At 35.8% G+C, this 22,500-nt stretch overlaps 1 protein-coding gene across 6 annotated transcripts in view; it reads right to left on the minus strand.

The window, feature by feature from the left end:
- Positions 1–22,500, minus strand: part of LOC144972801 (choline O-acetyltransferase-like) — a 241,606-nt gene that overhangs the window by 33,192 nt on the left and 185,914 nt on the right. For 5 of the 6 annotated variants that reach the window (XM_078914454.1, XM_078914455.1, XM_078914457.1 and 2 more), the window contains 4 exons: positions 17,681–18,144; positions 1,850–2,044; positions 1,133–1,251; positions 15–68 (listed from right to left, as the gene is read on the minus strand). In XM_078914454.1, the coding sequence (XP_078770580.1) occupies positions 15–68; positions 1,133–1,251; positions 1,850–2,044; positions 17,681–18,043 (731 nt within the window). In that variant the 5' untranslated portion in view covers positions 18,044–18,144. Of the gene's footprint in view, positions 1–14; positions 69–1,132; positions 1,252–1,849; positions 2,045–17,680; positions 18,145–20,777; positions 20,889–22,500 lie in introns of those variants that run through there. The other variant, XM_078914459.1, reaches the window with a different exon arrangement.

Raw genomic sequence — 22,500 nt, forward strand, 5'->3', positions numbered from 1 at the left:
AATGTATGCCTTACGTGTCTGCGAGTCTTTTAAAATCCATCATCCCAAGGACAAATCTTGCAGCAAACCTGAAATCAGAGGTAATAGATTATCAAATATCTACTCATTTGCTATTCCTCTGAGTAAATACAAAATAGAGCGATACCAGCAAGACCAATGTGTCAGACACTAAGAGAAAATATTTTATTTATATTACCCAGAAGACTTTTTATTTCATGTATGAATGGATCGAGATGACCCAAAAATGTCATATGAGGCAAATTTGAAGTCTCATATTTAAGAAATGTTGACTAGTCGCGTGTCACCTTAATCTATCGAAATATACATTAAGATTGCCTTGATCAAATTGAATAAAGCAGGTGGTTTGTCAGTCAACAGCACAATTGTGCTTCGCATATTATTATTAAGGAAAATTGTAGTCAATGTGGGTGGCGTTGTGACAGTCCACTCGCTTCCTAACCCAGAGTGATTATAGATACTGTAAAATACAAAGCCTGCTTCCCTCAAAACAAAATCACAAGATACGATAAAGGTCTCCAAAAGAAAGTGAATAGTGGTGTTCATTAAACCAGAGTAATCATTTAAATGAAAAATATATCTTTGATGTTACCTTATACACTGTTATACGTTGCATGTGCACTTCGTGGAAAGTGATACAAAAAACCCTGAAATTTCTGCATATTTGACGTTTTAGTAACAATCATATTTTAACAGGTTGTAAGCCTGACCTCTCGACTAGAAGGATTTTAGTAATTTTGTGTTGGTATTTCCTTTCCCTTATATGACTATACTTCTATTCTATTGAATTCTCTTTATATAGTTCTCCTCTATCAGGATATACATATCTAGTCCGCATTTTCTTGCTGAGAAACAGCCCTTGTTTCCTTTACTCACGTCGTGAGATCTGTAAAAAATTGTATCCAGTTGTTGATTTTATCTCAATTTTGACAAATTTTCGTCTGGTCACTTTCTTTTGATCTGTCCGGCATGGATGTCCCTAACGGGAAATTAATTCCCGCTGACAAAGTTTATCGGATCATTGAGGCACAATGCCGACATTCGTCTAAATAGTCGTGGGATATACGAGAGGAACCTCGAACCCTATTGGGGACAATCCACAAGAGGTCCTTACTTGATCTGGTCCTCGGAGTTGAAAAATGTCATTCGTCTGAACACAGCAGCAGGATTGGAGTTGATGATAAGAGGAAGACGAATGTTGAGGTACATGTCATATAGCCAGTATTCGTTGGCCTAGGAAAGGATTGGAGAGTGTGGAGTATGAGAATATTAGTATAAAATCAATCCCAATACTGCAAGGGATGATGATGATGATGATGATGATGATGGTGATTAGTAAGTAGTAGTAGTAGTAGTAGTAGTAGTAGTAGTAGTAGTAGTAGTAGTAGTAGCAGTAGTAGTAGTAGTAGTAGTAGTAGTAGTAGTAGTAGTAGTAGTAGTAGTAGTAGTAGTAGTATAGTAGTAGTAGTAGCGACAGCAACAGAAATGTGATTATAATCATAATTATTATGATAGAAAATATCTTAGCAAACGCTAGTAATGACATGAATATAAGTAAAACTAATGATATATTAAAATTAAGTCAGTAAAGAAGTGTCAGAAAAAATAGAAGATAAAAACGTTTGTAGTGGTAGCAATCAAATTTGGGACCAAGCTGACACAATACTCTAAGTTGAGCGGGCGATCCACTGGCAGCAAGCCAGTATCAAGGGTGCCGTACCATTCATTGAGTTTGATTATCGTAACTGCTAAACGTTTAGGTCCTCTATTGTCTTCTGGTCTTCCATGAGTGCGTGCTCTACTCTTTGAATTGATAACTTCCAGAACCTACCCAGTTGTCTCGTTCTTCTTGTCGTCTCAGAAGGTATCCCTGAAGTTTGGGCCCATCGCCATCGGGCTTGGAGAATTCTTCTACAACTCGTTTGGTTTGGGCATATTCCCCTGGTGACATCACCGTCTTCAACAACGTCAGGTATTTCTCAAGAGTTGAGTTTATATCGGGCACAGGAAGTTTTGGAAGAGGTTGCTAGAAGATAAATAAATTAAGATATGGCATTTAATGGGTACATTAAGATGTCTGGAGCCGCCTGAGGTTCTTACCTCATCTTAAATCTTTCAACGTAAGTACGTGATTAAGGTCTGCAACATTTTCACTTTGCCTTTCCTATCTGACGAACAGAGAAAATGATAAATTGCTGATAGTAAAAGAAAGAGGGGGAAGATAGATAGATAGATAGCTGGAGAGAGAGAGAGAGAGAGAGAGAGAGAGAGAGAGAGAGAGCGAGAGAGGAGTGAGAGAGAGAGAGCGAGAGAGAGTGAGTGAGAGAGAGAGCGAGAGAGAGTGAGTGAGAGAGAGAGAGCGAGAGAGAGTGAGTGAGTGAGAGAGAGAGAGAGCGAGAGAGAGTGAGAGAGAGAGAGAGAGAGAGAGAGAGAGAGAGAGAGAGAGTATAAGTATTATATTGAAAAATCAGGGAGCAGCAGATAAAGATCTCAACAAGTGCGTATGAAAAGGTGCCAGATAAAGTAAGAACGACCAATACAAGAAAAAAAAAACCATCCCAAAAAAGCAATCTTCCTCGATAGGGGATTGAACCTTAGACCTTCTTATTGTCGGTCAGACGTGCTACCATTACACCACAGAGGTTGTTCTCATAGTTGGGACAATTTCATTACCAATATTTTTCACAAGGGTTTATTTGCTAAGGTGAGGGTCATGTAAATCGATCGATATTTGAAGGACGAGTTGTCTGGCCAATTTGTTTAACGAGTTTTTCTAGAACACGGCGGTCAACTGGTTTAACTTATAATCAAAGTGAATTGTGAGAATAGTCTTTCTTTATAAATCCGAATCTCAGAAGACTAACGAGAATGTTGAAAATGATCTCAAAATGTTTTAAGTTCACACATAACTTTCATTTAAAGGGCATCAATGAATTCTGACCCTTCCTTTATAATAGGCTAATTGGCTGAACACAGCCCTTTAACTATAATATTCTTGAATTCCCCATTCTTTGAAACTTGAACAATTTCTTGTCTACATGTTCATTAAATTAATTTAAAGAAATTGTGAAAATTACCAACGTCAAAATTATCACGTTGAATATAGCATTATCGAGCGATTCAAGATCTCTTCAACCTTGGAATTTTGTTTCCTCTACATTCTTCACCTGTCATCTAAATCAATTTCTAATTGCCACTCCATGTTTCAAATCAAATATGGTTCTCTTTTGTCCTACTCCTCCTCGTTAAACCCAAATATCACACACAGCGTTATTATTTATTTCAAGATCGAAAACTAGCATAATATGGAATTTGAAAAAGGCTGCTGTATAAGAGACCATCCTAAATACAATAATATAAATGACATGTGTTAAAGAATCAGTCTATATCAAAGAAATTTATGTGAAAGATCATACGTATTAGAATTTCATCCGCTTGGAGCAGGAAATAAACTACCCCTTCAAAGATCTCCCTGTGTATTTTTCATCAAGAGAAGATCACTAGGTAGAAATAGACACTTACTCTCTAATTTTCTCTCTCATTTTGAAAAGAAATTCATACATAAAAGGACAGAGAGGGATGATGAAGAGCGAGTAAAAAGGGACATAATCGAAAATAGAAGTAACAAGACTAGAGTTACCTCCCATCTGAAGCAAGGGGAGAAATGCTGTAGTCTTGTCAATTTCCTGCCGAGATCTTTTCAACCCCATCAAAACTTGAGAGGTGACGCCCCTGGGCATTTTGTTGATGTAGGACGTTTTCTTTATTTTCTTTATTTCTTTTATCGTTTCTTCTTTTTATAAAATTTATTCTCGCTTCTTTTTTTTTACGACCGCTTGCTTTCGCCTCTTCCACGTTAATTTGCGAATCCAACAAGAAAATCAATTGAACATCGAAGAATTTCTTCTCCTCCCTCCTCGAAACGGCTTCGCTTTATTACCCATATTAAAGATGAAAAAGAGATGGCGTCTGCTTGAAAAAAAGGACGCCTTTATCCCAGTCTGGGCCATTTGCAGTTGAAAAAGAAAATAATAAACGTTTCTGTTCTTTTAAAATATTCGTTGTCATTATCTTTACATATATACTTTTTCAATTTTCCATTTTCCATCCATGATTTGTCGATATAAAATTATTCAGTTATCTTTCATTGAAGTCGAATATCCATCTAACATTAATGTCTCATGAATCCAAATATGAAATTTTGTGTTATTTGCAATCATAAATATTTCATCGATAACTATTGTTTTTTTTTTTATGATGATGATTCTAGTATAAACGTCATTATAGAGGGACTATTATGATTAAACCACTAGAATTTTATGTATTTATAAAGCTCTTTCTATTGATCCTCCTCCTCCTCCTCTGCTTTCTCACCATATCCCCCACCTTTTTAAACGTCTTCCCCTCTTGTTCATTGTACCTACCTACGGGATTACCAATAACCTCGTCTTCTTCCTCCATCTCCCATTGATGCCAAACGTTTAGTTTTTATAATATAAATCTCACAACATCCTCCAGCTGGATACAACAAACCAACACACAAAACTATGTGTAACCTTGAACGTTTTTGTCTGATTGATAGAATTAGAGAGAACTACTCACAAAAATGACTGGCTAAAACAATAACAAAGAGCCGAGTGACGCCAATTGGATTCTGTAGTCTGATGTCACGCCGCCCGGCAACGGCGGCAAACTTGGTTCTAAACAAAGAAAATAATTACTTTTTATTCTTCATGCTGGCTAGAACTTTTCATATGCCTTGTGATCAGAATGTGTAAAAGTCAAAACATGATCAAATTTATGTTTTTTTTCCCCTCTGGATACGCTTTTATGCTCGCCGGGGAAATATTTCATACGGGCGTCCGCCATTGTTCCGATAGTTTAGAGCCAGTGTTACTTAGTTAGGAAGGAAGTGACGTTACGACTGTTGAAGAGTATTTCGTTCCATGTATTCAGACTCTTCTACCCCTCCTTCCATTACTTCTCCTCCTTAATCTTTTATTCTTTATAGTATTACCAGTTTATTCTTAATGCGTCATTGACACTCATACAACTTACTCAGATATTTGCCAACGTCAGAGAGGTGATAATCATCTGTTGTGAATCACCACAACTACTACAATTGATTCATTATCATGATGATGATGATGATGATGATGATGATGATCATCATCATCATCATTATCATCAAAATGACAAGTAAGTATGCGCCGGCATTACTATCAACAGCAATAAACAACATTATCAGAATCTTAATATCCACTTATTTTCACCCTTTAACGGCAAGACAGAATTTCTCGCCAAACACACATTCACAAGATTCAAGTCTCTACTTTGCCAATACAGAGAGTAAATTTCTCTCATCCTGCACCTGCTTATATTTCTATATAGCGCCTTTTTCAGCAAGTAAACACTAACAGCCGTGTTACTACTCTCTTGATTAAAACAGTAAGATATTGTCCTATGTCTAAAGTAAATCAAAATCCGCTTGCAAAGGGTTAAACAAGCGATGTTCAATACAATTATTTACTTTGTGTCATGTACTTGATAGACAGCGGAACGAGAAAATATTTAATAATTCAATTACTAAGAAATGTCTGAGTTGTTTATTAGGCTCATTATCATGAGTTTTTGGTATAATTTCAAACAATGAGTGGCCGAATGAATACAATCAAACTCTGGGAAAAAAAAAAACAAAAAAAAACATCGGGTATCTACCATTTTGGCCTGAAAAATCATCCTTCAAAAAATCGATCGATTAAATTTACTCTCATCTGGGGGGGGGGGGGGGGGCAACTCTAAAAAATGGGTCTTCGCGAGGTCTCAAGTTTGAGAGTTGTTTTTTTTGTTTGTTTTGATTTGTTATGTTTTGTTTTTTTTTTCAATACGAGGGTTACTTTAATCGGTCGATATTTGAAGATCGAGTTTTCTGGCCAAATTTTTAGATAGGTTTGTTTGTTTTTATTTTTTTTTTTTAGAGTACGACAGAACAATGCTTGGGGAAATCGGCTGAGAACCTGCACTCTGATTTATGTTTTATTATTTGCAAGCATGACTTAGATCTACTACTTTAGAGATGCATTTTGATATAATGAAACACAATTTTCTAGTACTATTAAAAATGGTCAAATATCGATTTCCTGGTTGTGTCAAGTGTTTACACAATTCCCAATTCGTGGGCATTAATTTAAACTCAATATTTTCATCACGTAATGCTCTCTGATTTATACTTTCTTGAAAATCTATTCCTGAAATATTATATCTGATTTTAGAGTGTAATGTTGTTGTCTTGTTTTTAATTGTTTTTTTTTTTCGTTTTGTCTTTTTTTTTTTTTTTGGTTCGAGTCTTACTGGAAATATTATTATAGCGGCGGGAAGCAGTTATTTTGTGCTTAATAAACTTTGTTTTACCACTGAAACTCAAACAGACTTTACAGACTATTCATTCAGTTACCCAGTGATGATTACGTAAGTGCTCATCGTTAAGTAACTGAATTAACAATCTGTTTGAGTTTCAGTGGTAAAACAAAGCTGAAACAAAAATATAAATCTTTACTGCTTTACAAACCAATCTCCAGAGCCAGCAATGTTAATGAAATGAAGCCAATAACGGCAATCCTATGATGACGTCATTTTCTCCAAACTCGATCATCCAATCAGTGGGAATCGGAGACTTCGTCACGTGATTTAGAACGATTCTTTGGGACGGGTTAACTCCCTTTGCGTTCCCTCCGTTTGTCAAACAGTTTTAGGGGAAATTGCATTATTTGGAATTCCTTATTCACTTTAGGGGGTGAACAGCACGCAATCGCTGCTATTTCGTACGATTGCTGTTATTTATTTTTTTCGTTCTCGTAAAAATAACATAATTTGTAATCGATTGATTTCTATTATATTTTTTTACCTCATATTTCCTTCTTTCAATCTGAAACCCATATGCACCTTTGTAGTTGGAGAAAGCCAACGAGAAGTTCCGGTTATTCCCAGTTCTTGCCGGTGTCCAATCCACAGTGTTTTTCGTTTTGTGATAAGGCCAAGCGTTGTTGAGCTTACTTAAATCATTTGACCTCATTTATGGCCCGTCGCCATGACAGCTAACCGACATGACCCCACTCGACTCATGAATGAATGTATGCCCATAGGTATTAACATCAATACCAAGCAAATACTCAATTAGGGATAATAATATTGTAAACATGTCGTTACCAATAACATGTTATTTCACTTTTAACCAGTTGACTACCTTACCCTGGAAAAACCCGCATTTAAAAATTGGTCAGAAAAACTCGTCTTTTAATATCGATCAATGTAAATGAACATTATCTTCGAAACACCTCTCAAACATGAGACTTCCCCAAAGTCCCAGGTTTGAGAGTTTTTGCCGAGATGAGTGATCGATATTTGAAGGACAAGTTTTCGGGCCAAATTTTAAATACGCATTTTTCCAGAGTATGGTAGATAACTAGTTAAGAATGGAAAATTGGTTTCATACTCACTCAAGACATGTGCTTTGTGGACAAGGACCTGTTAATATGTAATTATGGATATTGTGAATGTATCATTACAAAAAAGGGCGTCTGTACTTTACAATGGAAAATCAGTTCCATGCGGCATATACTTATTTGCCGGTCTGACAATCCAAATTGTTATGAGTTCATTATTGTAAAGAACATACTCTCAAATCAACTCAAAATATTTAATATTGTCCATTTCAACAATATTAAGTCAAGCTCATAATTGGGTTCGGTAATCAGACCTGTAGATATGTGCACGTCGGTTCCTTAATATTGCCTGCTTTGGGTTAGAAAATAGTGTGTTGATCTCATAATTACAATTTGGTTGCTTCATTTTTTTTCTACGTCTCAAAAAAAAAAAAAAGAAAAGAAAATCAATCAATCAATCAATCACACTTATTTTGAGCGTTTCAAACATATTCTCCAAGTAGGCCATATTAACTTACTTACTCCAGTGTCGTCTTAGAAGAGATCGTCTGGAAATAGCTCGGTATTCTTTTTGGTCATGTATAAGTTCTGTTGTATTTTTCACTAGTCATCACAGTCCAGCTCTTGATGTCGTCTCACCATGATCTTTGGGGACCACAGACTAGGTCCTGTATTCTCTATGTTGGGGACGGCCTCTTGGCCCCATTGCCTTCTATTTATCCTCGGTGGTGATTTTACAGATGGTGTTATGCCGTTTAGTATGGACAAAATATTTCCATGTCCTTATCTTTATTCTTTTCAATAGTTCCAGGCACATATTGTGTAAGATATGTGTAACAACGTTTCAATTTTATATAGCAAATGCACTCTTGCAATTTCCAGCATTGCCTATAAAAACGTATTCCTTCAGAGACATTAGACCCATAGAGCAGGAGCTTATTCCTGTTTCATTCATGTGAAACGGACAATAGCAATTACCAGATAGCCTTTGGATAGAATGCTAGTATATCGCTTAGTACCTTCTGCAACATCTAATAGACCCAACTACCTAATCATTGCTGGGTGGACGGAAGGAGGGGGGGGGGGTATCTCGATTTCACCCGAGATTGATGTCGGTCCCTTTGCATGTGAAGCGAGTGCTCTACCAGCTGAGCTATCGGGACCCCCTATATAAGCAGGTACTGATAAACATGGCATTTGAGCGGAGTGGATTGATGACTATAGATAGTATGCAGATGACGTCACTCAGGCCTTTGTTATTGTTTTTGCCATCCGCGTTTGTGAGTTGTTTTCACTAAACTGTATTAACCAGACTATAAACGTTCATGGTTACACAGAGTTGTGTGTTGGTCCGTTATACTTCCGGATGGCAATGTTGTGAACTCCTTGGCCAAGCGCATTCTATCTATATGTAAGGTGCCTTACACATGGGCACAACACCTAGGCCATAGTTTAGCGAACATTGTCAAAAGAAAACTTGTCAGCAACTATGCTCAATATCGTTTGGCTTTGCTACAAGACATGAAGTGGAATGAAGTCTAAAAGCATTATTAAATCAAATAGAACCATATGCCAAAAAAATGTGATATACAGTAAGAATGACTAGAAATGGGAGAGTTTAGTTTGTAATATTATAAACTGAAAAATAACTTAATAGATTATCTAGAAGTGTAACATGTAATATTCTTAAAATTGTAACATTTATTTTTCTTATAATTCTTATGTCAACTATGTCTTGTAAAGTGCCATTGAACACATTGGCTGGAGATTGGCGCTCTATGAATTATACACACACACACACACAAACATACACACATATACACAAACACACATACAGTGCGAGTGTGTTTTGTGTATATATAAAATGGACAACAATGGACAGTCTAAAACTATTGAGGAAAACTGAGGACATCTGGATGGAGAGCCCTTACTGCAAAATCACCTCTCCTCTCTCCTCTTCGACCACCTCGGTGACGTGAGGTGAGGGGACTTTAAATCTATATCTCTAAAATCTATACCGAATAAAGTTAAACCAAGTCATGCATATTTCTATAGCATTTAAGTTTGAGTATTTGATTAAATCCAACACAACACCGTTTTGAGGCGATGGATGACCATATTGAGCTGGCCCTTTAAAGCACCTAAACATCATTTCTTTTATTAGTTTCGAATTATCACATTGAGTTGAGAAGTTTCCTTGGTTTCCCTTCGTTACGTGAGTCGAGACGGACAACACAAAATGCTTTTCACTCATTGAATCACTCTTTGTTAATCGCCAAGAAATCCCCGACAGATTTCTAAAAGAATCTACCTAATCACCGTTGTTAGCAAGAGAGTACAGGGAAACTTCCGACTGAACGGATAATAATAATGATGATAATAATAATAATAATAATAGTAATAATAATAATAATAATAATAATAATAATAATAATAATAATAATAATAATAATAATAATAATAATAATAATAATAATAATAATCATCATCATCATCATAATAATAATAATGATAATATATAGTTTATTCATTTAAAAAAATGGAAATTTGTTAACCGACGTGGCATGCATAAAAATGTATTAACAGAAAGTTGAGAATCTATGGCGACACTGTATACATTATATATATATATATATATATATATATATATATATATATATATATATATATATATAATTATATATATATATATATATATATATATATATATATATATATATATATATGCAAATGCACAACAATGTAAAAATATACCACCAAGAACGAATAGCAATATAAGGTGATCAATCGTATCGATCTCAGTCACTTTGCCTGTGAAGCGAGAGCTCTACCGAGATATCGGGGTTCCGATCGATCGAATGGTCACGTATTAAATTTCAGATTTTCAGGACTTTTAACTTCTTCCATGCAATGCCATCTTCACTTTTGTATCACTAATAATATCAACCACAACATACGTCTGTAAATGATGAAAGATGCAAAGGAAGACAGTAAGATAAAAGATAGAAAGAGCTAGAAGTTGGATACCAACTCCAAAAGGGCTAGAAAAGGCTGATAAAGAATAGAAGTAACCGTAATTTGGACAGTCATTAAAAAGTGCTCTTTTTCTCGATAATAGTATAAAATGATTCCACCTATAATCATGATACAAAGCATAAAAAGTGTTGTTTTTCTCTAATAGTGTTGAGTAATTTGGGACACCCAGTCCACCAGTCGTCTAGAATGAGGTCTAACTACGTAGAGGGGATGATTATCGATACTCGGTGATTGATCAAAGGAAAATAGCCATATGAAAGTGATGTAATTGAGGGGGGGGGGAGGTAAGGGTAAGGAGGACTTGACACAGGAGGCAGGATGAGGAAAGAGGAACAAGGTTCGATAAGGGATGAGGTTGGTTGGTAGGCGTGCATTATGACTCAAATCATTGACTGGTCTATGATCAGTAGGAGACCGGAACCCACTACAATAAATCACAGGCTGTCTCACCTGTCTTGTTTTGAATTCCATTTTACACTTCGCACTATAGCTTTTTTTAGTCCTCATCCTCCTTCTCCCCCCCCCCCCCCCCCCATTCCTTCTTCCAGCTCTGCGTCTTCTTCCTCCTCCTCCTCCTCCTCCTCCTCCTCCTCCTCCTCCTCCTCTCTCCTCCTCCTCCTCCTCCTCCTCTCCTTCTTCTTCTTCTTCTACTACTATAACTACTACTACTCTACTACTACTACTACTACTATTTTTACAACTACTACTACTACTACTACTACTACTACTACTACTACTACTACTACTACGACTACTACTACTACTACTACTAATGCTACTGAAAAGTAGTCCTTGAGCCATTAGATTAGGCCCATGAAGCCGTGAAACAGAAAATAGCAATTGCATTCTATTCTTTGGACAGTACGCTAGTCAATCGCAAAGTACTTTCCGCCAAATTTGTATATCTTGAAAGTTAACAAACCTACTGACTAGAGACAGCATAGAATGACCTGTAAAATTTTCCCACTGATCAGTTGGCGTGTGCGTTAAGAGTTCAACAAATTATGAGCTTCAGCTCCCACATTTTCCCCCTTTCACCATCTACTCTCGTGTCCTATGTAGTCCTTCATGAGGCATGAGCGAATTCAAGTTTATCCTGGTTTCTCTATTGTTAAAACGACATTAGCAATTGCTTGCAAACTTTTGTGTAGGGCATAAGTCTATCACAACGTACTTTCCTCCAGTTATACCAGAACCAGCTACCTAATCACTGCTTGAGAGTCCATCCGCCCCCCCCCCACCAAAATCCCCCCCCCCCCCCAAAAAAAAAAAAACAAAAAACAATGAAGTGCACCCGTGATCGATACTAGCTCTTTTGCTTTTGATGCGAATCCTCGAAATTGAGCGATTGGGACGCTGTCGAATCACTATGACATTCCATGAGAAAAAAAAAGTGCTGATTTTAAAATGACATACGCCAAATTGATGTTTTTAGATCAATCCAAACAACCAAATTGTTTCAAATTTCACCTATTTTCGCCAATTTTCACGAAAATGATTCTTTTAATTATTGTGTATGCACATGTGCTTTCAAACCGTACGTTTTTTTATTTACTCCGCACCCACTGTACAGCATCTCTTTTTATATAGATCTAAATGAGTCTTATTATTGCTTTTTATATTTTTCTGATTTTTTAACTTTTTATATCAAATATCTGAAGCTAAGATTCTCGCTACATAAGAAATGAGTTTGCAGAAATATAATGACATTAGAATGGTCAAAATGCTTATAGAAAGGTTCGTTGGAGAGTCATTGCCCCTTTTGGCTTTTCTCTCTGTTTTTAATCAGAGATATTGTCCATAATAATGACGACATTTATTCCAAATCAAGAGCTCAAATTCTGTCTGAAAGGTATTAAGGAATACTGATAATTCAGAGCCGAGAGGACATTGGAGCAGGAGTTTATCCCGCTTTTTGTAGCATGGAAAAGACAGTAATAACAGGGTGAACAAGACGTTAGCTTCGCTAACTCAATTCTATTTCTGCTAGATTGTGTTGTACGACCTCAATCCAAAGTGACTACTCTAGATAGTATGCAGATGACGTCACTCAGGCCTTTGTTATTGTTTTTGCCATCCGCGTTTGTGAGTTGTTCTCACTAAACCGTATTACCAGACTATAATAGTTCATGGTTACACAGAGTTTGTGTGTTGGTCCGTTATACTTCCGGATGGCAATGTTGTGAACTCCTTGGCCAAGCGCATTCTATCTATAGGCCGTTCCACAATCTGTGCGCACGCGTTGACGTGTATATATTCACAACTTTCTCATGGATTTTAATTATAACTGCTCAAACACTCGTCTCGTGATAGTGACATAAAACCCATTTTTTCACCATTTACAGTACCGTTCTTTGGGATTTTTCTTCTTTATACAAAACGAAGAAGAGTCTGGGATAAGTGAACATTTGGATGGTTTACAATAACAGTAAATTATGTTGTGATAACGATCACTGAACTCCCCACAGGGTTGACCATGGGTTTACTTTTCACGAGATTCATGTGCACTACTCACTAACATTGCCACCCTGGGTTCACAATGGCACATTAAATTGTACACTTTGGAACCACTTGACATAAACAAATGTTACATTTTAATAGTTGAAAGCCAGAGGCGTAGCTGCCAGGTGTGATTTATACATTTATATTTAAAAATGATAACAATATGGATTAACCATGTACATTTGTCACAATGAGGAAAATTTTCAAGTATATCTCCGGTGAGGCGAAGCGTGGAATTATTTTTCATGGCATGGGGCGATTAGCAATATTATTAATAGATTGCCCACAACCAGGAACTCAGAGTAGAGATGGCAAATTAATAATTATGCCAATTTGATTATGCACCTCTTTTATTTGAAGACTGGGGTTCCTTTAAAAGAGAAGTTTAGATTCAGAGACCGAAGGACTAGAGCTCAGGTGGTCGCTGGTTCGGATAAGTAAGTAAGTAAGTAAGTAAGTAAGTAAGATTCAATGGCATTTCACATTATTACTTTCAAAGCGCCCCCCCCCCTCCCCAGTGAACATAATTAAAGAATGGCAAACATGTACCGTGCTCGAAGGGTGGCCGTGAAATGTCTTGCGCGACCTTTATGTGTTGTCTTGCCCAACAGTGAGTTGTTCGGTGATTATGTCTTTTTGAAAGGATTCCTCCCTGTCCCATCGAAGACGGGCGTAAAAATTCCGAGGACCCCTAGTAGATTTATAGCAATGTCTTTTTACAAAAAAAAATATTAGCACCTAACGGGCTGCTTGTGTCGTTCATTATATTACATGTCCGTTGTCCGCCAGGGAAGACATACATTATAAACGCTATGAGCTTTTTTCAACACTGTTAAGTATTATTTATATGATATCTATTGTTACACCGTTTCAAACAACATAACATTATTTGCTAAGCCACGCCACTGAACGCAACTTTGTTTTGAATATTTTCCCCACTGGAAAAGGAATCAACACAGCATTACTGTAAACATTTTAAAGGTTGAATCAAATTCTATTGCAAACGGTGAAAAGATCAAAGGTATTCGGCATTGTAAGAAAACTGTTTGGTCCATCACTATCGGTATTCAAAATTTGTAATGTCACTTATAAGTATAAGCTTGCATGCAATAATACCACATTTAGTAATTTTGGAGGCATTTGCGATATTCCTTGCGCACGATATTCGGAACGGGCTATAGATGGAAAGAGATGCCTGGGGGGGGGGGGGGGGGGGTTTGAAACCCGGATAAATCAAGATGTCCGATCGGCTTCGGTTGCATTTGGATAAAGACTAAGCTACAACCTACAAAAGACGACAGAGCAGAAGCTCAATAATAAACAGGTAATTAGGTTGTGATTGTTCTGTTGTTTTGGTTTTTTTACAAAGTTTGACGTTGCCCAATCGATTCTTATGTCATATTAGCCCGTAAAAAAAGGAAAAGCGACAGAGTATTCAAATATAATATTGAACAATCAATTCTGATAGATCTTATGTTTAATTTATTGCTCTCTACATTATTAGGTATTTAAAAAGCGTATCGCTCATTCTAAAACATGTTTGTGACAGGAACAAGACGACAAGAATATATCATCGGGACTAGAATTCGGACTTGTTAGTTCAACGACTTGTGATGCCACCGAGAATTCGATCTGATGACAAACATGCTTTATTTAATGCTTTGTCGGTGTCCTATTAAGGAAATGTCAAATACACAGGAATCCATCACACTTCGAACATGATAAAACGCGCTATTAGTTCTGAAGAAGGAAAGGTGAAAATGTCACGATGGTGGGTGGCAATAATACACAATCGAAGCGTGGAGTCATTTTCCACCAGCGTATTATTACTTAGAGTAATGTCTATATTCAGAAACATTCGACAGAGTCTTTCAAGTGCATCACATTATATTATATTGATAATGGGTTAAGAACAGTTATTAAGTGACTTGAACACAGCCAAGCTATATTTTCTTGATGTCAATGGTTAAATGAGATGAGCTTATATAGCGCATTCCGAAATTCCATAATTTTCAACACAACATTTTCTCTTTTTTCTTTTTTATACAGTACAAGTTACCTCTTGGGCATATTTTTGTTATAGATTCTAAAAATATCCATCAGTCAGTTTATTCGAGTATATCTTTATACCTGAATCGAGTCGCGTCAAGTGTGTTAGTGCCTTAATACCCAAGGACTGTCCTTGCCAAAGACATGCAGATGGCATGCTCTGTACAACGCAAAGCACATATTTCTCTTAAGACTCTCATTTTTTTCCATCCACAGCCAAACGCCAAGACGTCTAAAAAGTTTTCTCTGCTTTAGTCATCCTGTTATATCGCTATAATATAAAAATAGATCTTGCCACATTATAGTGACCAAGCAGCTCTTATTGTTGATTTTTACATTGCTACCTGAGAGGTCCGCAGTGTGCAGTGAATATGATCAACTTTAGTTATAAACTTATTTCAAATTTTCATCGTTTAAATTTCAAAAGTAGATACGTTTTCTATTTTTCGGTTTGTAAAAGGGTTTTAAAACTTGAACAGGAATTACATCGCTTTGAGGTCATTCAGTCCCTATGAAATGAAATTTACACAGTACAAAATAAATGGGATGATAATAAAAATCAAGACAAAGAGTGATTGTTCAATAAGAAGATCCCAAGCGCTACCTATCAATGTTACCAGAGGTATGGCCTTTCTCAATTTATCAAATTAAATATATGTATATTTTTACATTTTTGTGCATTTGCATATATATATATATATATATATATATATATATATAATATATATATATATATATATATATATATATATACATTGTCGCCATAGATTCTCAACTTTGTGTTTATACATTTTATGCATGCCACGTCTGTAAACGAATGTCCATTTTTTATGAATAAGTATATTATTATTATTATTATTATTATTATTATTATTATTATTATTATTATTATTATTATTATTATTATTATTTATTATTATTATTATTATTATTATTAATATTATTTATTGTTATTATTATTATTATTATTATTTTATCATTATTATTATTATTATTATTATTATTATTATTATTATTATTATTATTTATTATTAATATTATTATTATTATTATTCCTCAGCCTAAGGGCTCCCAAAAACTCAAATTGTCATCAACATGAGATTCTTACCGATAGGGAGACCGTAATATTAATACTGTCATGCAGAGAGGTGATTAAACTGAAATACTCACAAAACACACACTCTTATCCAACTTTCTCACTCTCAGAATAGAAGACGCCAGTCAAGATTTTGGCAACCAAGTCGTCTCATTCTAGGACACCAGACATTCTAGAAGTGGCAACAGATAATGTGGATAGAAGACCCTACCAGCAGCCCTCAAGAAACGTACACACGTGGCAATTAAATACATTCTCAATCTCAGATTGAATCTCAGTGTTGGTGCATGTCATGTTTTCTAACATAATTGGTATGACCCAAATTTTAGGCTTCAAATTAAATAAGCTTAATTGGATTCATGTTAATGCTCCCAAATATGAATTCAAACAATCTATTTATTTTTAACCATTTGATTTTTTTATAATACGATGCAGTGTTGGTGTATCGATGCTATGCACTTAGCTAAAATAAGTACAACATCCGCCAGCCGGATATATAATGTACCAACACACAAAACTGTGTGTAACCTTGCGTTTAGAGCCTGACTGATATAATTTAGTGAGAAATAATCACTAAATTTGCTGTATCAAAACAATAACAAAGAGCTGAGTGACGTCAATTTTTTTCCTTCTATGTTTTACGTTTAACAACCTTTCATCATGCCATAGTAGATCAATACTTTAATTTCAATATCAAATTCATTGAATTGACAGTTTCAATGATCATTTTGGAGAGTATTTCGAGACGTTTTCATTTCCACCAGCAATGATTTGTCATCTATAACGACCTCCATTCCACTTCATGCTACAACCACATGTTATGAGTGTCTCAATGTCTTGTGGAGAGAAAACTCATCAAATCCTCCGTTCTACTATACAAAAGTTCTATAAAGACTTGCAAGAATTTGACATGCATGGCATCTGTTTTAGAACACGAAATATATGGAAATGTAAAAAACGATGCTGAGTTACATCATCTAGTATTTATATTTCAAGGCGTTTGGGGGGGGGGGGATAGAATAGAAATTGCGAATTATATTGACCAGAGAGCGCAACATCGAGGATACGAGATATTTGCTTGTGGTAAATAAGTCCGAGACTTTTGTCAGAAATCCTTTTATAATAATACATAGAGAGCGACGTGTGCTGCCTGTCTAAAGCCTGGGGTCGTAAAAATATTGACCAGTAAACTGCAGTACTCTGGAAAGACACGTGTTTATTATTTGGCCAGAAAACTCGTCCTTCAAATATCGATCGATTTGATTGATCCTCATCTTGGAAAAAAATTCTCAAACCTTGGAGAAGAAAGATCGTGACTCTATCATATGAGCTATCCACGACCCCAGAGAGGGTCGAGTGGTCGTGGATAGTTCATACGGTAGAGTCACGATCTCCCCGGCCAGGCGGAGTTGTAGTACTGGTACGACAACTCCGCCTGGCCAGGGAGATCGTGACTCTACCGTATGAACTATCCACGACCACTACAGAGCTTATAAAACATTGAAAAGCATCATATTATATACAAAGGCAAACTTACCTTCAGATCAAAATAAACTTGGCTACCATCGTGCCCATTGCTGTGTTTTGGCCTCGACTCCGGAGTACTATGAGATGAAGTGGATCCATTGCTGACCCGTCTACTTCCTCCTCCGTTCATAAAACCGTTCGTTCTACCGTTACCAAAACTGGTGCCGTTTGTACATTTTGGCGACTGTGGTGATAAGCCGTTTTCAGAATGACCGTTTCTAGGTGCCTTTCCATTACTGTTGATGATTCTGTGGCCGTTAGTGGTTGTTGACTGGGTAGCGTTCCCATTGGTGGTGGTTGCGTTGTGGCTAGGATTAACCGTTTTCTCCGACATTTTGGAGAGGGCAAAAGTTAAGATTTGTCTTCCGTACATGTAGTTGTTGTAATGTCGTCCTCCTTGTATGATTTTACTCGTTGTATAGTTTCTTGATTTTAGAGTTCAAGTTGTAGTATTTACATTGAGAGAGTTCGTTGCTGTAGAAATGAATAGGAGATAGTGCAAAAATAAATTACACTTGATTCATTGTTTTTAAACATTTTGACCCACGCACTCAATCCGATTTATGTTGTAGCGAACCTGACGCTAAAAATAAAGATAAAATCTAAGTAGATTTTAATCAATACAACAATTGTAAATTGAAAAAAAATTAAAACAAAAAAACACATATAACTATTTAATTTGATAAAATGATTTTTTCCGTGTCTGGTTCAGTCCAAAATAATACAGGATTGAGACGGTAGATCGTATTGGAATATGCAAGCAAAACATGACGATGGTGGTGGTGGTGGTGGTGATGTTGGTGGTAGTGGTGGTGGTGGTGGTGGTGGTGATGATGATGATGACGATGATAATGATCATGAGTATGGTGATTATGACGATGTATTAAGTGAATCAAATGCACCATTATTTTACACAAATGATATGTCGATAAACCTCGATCTGTGCACACATGTATGCATAATATATTATTTTATCAGATGGGGACGTGCACGTTCAACTTTTAACCCTTAATAACAAATATGATCACTGGGTTCTAGCCACCCAGCAGTTGCACTGTACGATAACAAGTCCAGGTCTGATGTCTTCTGAAAAAAGCACGTATTTAAGATTTTGGCCAGAAATGTTGTCCTTCAAATACCCATCGATTATTGTAACCCTGATCTTGTCAAAAACTCTCAAAGCTCAGACTGAGTCTCAGTCCCAGGTTTAAGAGTTTTTGACAAGTTGAGGGTTATTTTGATCGATCGATATTTAAAGGAGGAGATTTTTGGCCAAAATTTCATAAACGTGTAAAACACTCTCTAGTTATATATCAGTCATATGAATGTGCGACATGACATTGATACGATTCTTTAACAGTTAAAACTGACGCACTTTGGAAAAACTTGTATTTAAAAATTTCGCCAGAAAAATTCGTCCTTCAACTATCGATCGATTGATTTCAGTGACCATCTTCTTTGCAAATACTCTCAAACCTGGGACGTCTGAAAAATTGTCGTTGTTTTTTAAAATTATGTGTTTGTGTAAAATGGAGAGCGATATGTATGTGTTGCAATGTCAAATGCTTTCTCAACAATACAATGTTTGTACTCCGCAATCTCCTACTCTAAATCTTGTTAGATTTTTCTCCATTGTCCGTGAAATATCGTGTAGACTCTAAGCATTGATTTGTATTGCTGTACGATAAGCATAATGTCGATTATTACAGAGTAGTCTGTCTAGACGTTTTCTGTTAGTTAGAGATGAAGAAAATAACAGCTCAGTGAAGATGGGCCAATCGTGATGTGAAACAATGACGTTATAATGAGATGCTTCGGCAGTTGGAATCGTCGAGACCCGGGAAATCAAGTACCACGTTAAATAATAATAATAATAATAATAATAATAATAATAATAATAATAATAATAATAATAATAATAATAATAATAATAATAATAATAATAATATAATAATAATAATAATAATAATAATAATAATAATAATAATAATAATAATAATGCTGAAAACTTACATAGCGATATAACTCCGAGACACCAGACTCTAAGCGCTTAAATGACATAGTATTAGAATTACTTGGCAGGTATGTGGTCCAGTGGTATGACACTCGCCTTCGGATCGAAAAGTTCCGAGTCTAGTTCCCCTGGGCAGCGCAACGATGAGTCCTTGAAAAAAAAAGGCTCTTTACTCACATTATCTCACCGTACTCATGTGTAAAATGAGCAACTGACCGAAAACGGCGTTGTCTAAAACAATTGTAATATCGCCTTACAGGCGTAATGTCTCGTCCTACATCTTAAGTGTTGCTGTTAGCTAGACTAAGAGACCTCCCTTAACGCGCTTTAAGCATGTTTAGTGAATATTGGCCTATATAAATATCCAAGTTTGTTTGTTTTTTTGAAGGTCATAAATTAATCAAGTATCGCCTGTCTTGCTTATCTCGTATTAATTTTATACATTTAAACGAAACCAAAATATTCAAATTCAATTGAAAAATCTGAGTTAAAAAAAACAATATTATTTCTAACAATTGATGACTTATTCTATAGACCATATTTTACAAGGAAATAAAGCTGGACACGAATAAACACAACCCTATAGTTGATACAGTTCGAGTATAGAAGTTGATTATTGATACCTGTGGATTCTCTATAAATCAACTATTTTGTTAATCAAAACTAGTAAAATTCTACCTGTGGATTTTTTATAAATCAACTATTTTGTTAATCAAAATGAGTAAAAATCCTTACTTTCCCCTCATATAATTTTCAGACAATAACTAATTCTGATTCAACAGCACACCGAGTGTGTCTATGTTTAGAATATGTTACTGAGAATCAAAGATAGGCGATGTTTGAGTGATAATGATAATTTAATCGCCTGGTAGCCCAAATTGGCATGGACTCATTGTCGTAATGAAAATACACTCAAATCAACGCATTCTCGTATATACCTACTCCACAACAACAATATCAAAAGATGCCCATAATTAATTGCGCTCCGTTATCAGCACTGAATATGCCCACGTAGGTCTGAAAGATTGAAATACTTACTAAATGTATTAATTATCCTATACAATATTTTTGGTAAAATTAATGAAATACTCACACTTGGATTGGGATAGATATAAAATAAAACCTAACCCAAAACTGCTTTATATATTGCAAGCGTTTATGTGAATAACGGATGTTGCAATGCATCAGCAACCCGAAACCACTTGAACAATCTTTAGTTTTCTTATCTTCAAAGAAGGAGAATGCTGTCAAGTAAATAATAACAGTTTACGTCCATTGTTTCATTGTTGATTGCTCCTATTTATCCATGGGTTAGTAATCTGTTCTATTTTTAACTACAAAATTTTGATTAAAAATATACAGGACTTATTTTTCTAATTTTGTTTTTAGTTGTGGTTAGATGCTATCATAACAGGGAAGAAAAAGTGTGATGTCAAAAAACTAGTTCCAATCTCATTGGAAGTGTGAAACCACTCTTCCGAAGAACTGGATTCATACCTTGTATAATTGATCTTCTGGTTTCTGAATGATGGCATCTTATTTTAAAGTTTAACGTCTATATGCTGGTCGTCAATAAAGATCATCAATCCTCGCTCTTTAACGTCGCGTAACCCTTAAGAATTTGCCTACACATCCTGCTACTAAAAAGCTATTTACCTTATGATTCAAAATATAACCCATTCATTATTAGTCCTCTGAAGAACTGGTTAGATTCACACTTCCACGGAGTTTGGAACTTAAGAGTGGAAGGTGTGACAACTTTTCTGACCTATTGTAAAATTACTTAAGGTGTGTTTTGTTTGCTCAGTGCGAAGGTTAAAGAATCAAACTTAGGTGTTCGGCATAACCAGTGATCAGGTTGGTAAAAAAACTTCTTGCCCTTAGCGTAGTGTTCTTGAAAAAGGTAGGCACTTCTTTATTCGTCCTATTTTAATCAAGTGTGAAAGAATATATGGCTATAGATAGTGATGAATATTGTAGAGTGTTGGTATAAAAAAAGATCCCTAACAGACGAGTTGTACTTAACTGGTAGGAAATATGGCACGTGTTAAATACTTTTCTGCGCTTGTCTTGTTTTCAAGTAATGTATTGATAATTTTCTTGTTTTTGTTTGTTTTTTTTTTTTTTGTCTGAAGAAGAGTTTTAAGCCCGAAACGTTCCGTGTTTGAAATTTTGTTCTTTTCCGAACCTGTTATATCATTCTTGTTTAGTATATTTTGTTTGTTTTTGTTTATTTTTGTTTGTTTTTGTTGTGTTTTTGTTTTTGTTTTTTGAAGTGGTGTACAGTAGTTGCATTGCGTTCGTCATTACCATTAATCATATCTCGTACTATGAGTCATACTGGAGATGATGACCTAACAAGTCAATGAACACAGGATACAACTTTGACGCAATCTGAAATGATAAGAAAGCTTGTCATATATATATGCAGGACTGTTTACGGTACTTGCGACGATATTTAAATCAGCAGGGAAAGTAAACACTTGGATATCACTTTGATACCACTCTGCAAACCATGTACGACCTTTGCTACAAAACACCAACCCAGTTTTCTCCGTGTTATGGATATGAACTCTAGCCAACTTCATTAAATGCCCGTTACCCGATACAATCAGCCCCACAGATCCTGAGAAATACACAAGATGTTAACACTGGCTTCCCAAATAAATATACATAGATCGTCAAGAGTGATCATGGCCATTCCTTCCATTGCTGAGTCAAAATATTACAATAAAGGCTCACAAACTGTGGGGCTGACTGATTCGGCTGTTTGGCATGTGATAATGGAAACTATGGTCTGAACCGAAGTTACTTTT

Source organism: Berghia stephanieae, chromosome 5 (genome assembly GCF_034508935.2).
Source record: "Berghia stephanieae isolate SIO BIC M18660-M18661 chromosome 5, UCSD_Bste_1.3, whole genome shotgun sequence".
Taxonomy (NCBI): Eukaryota; Metazoa; Mollusca; class Gastropoda; order Nudibranchia; family Aeolidiidae; genus Berghia; species Berghia stephanieae.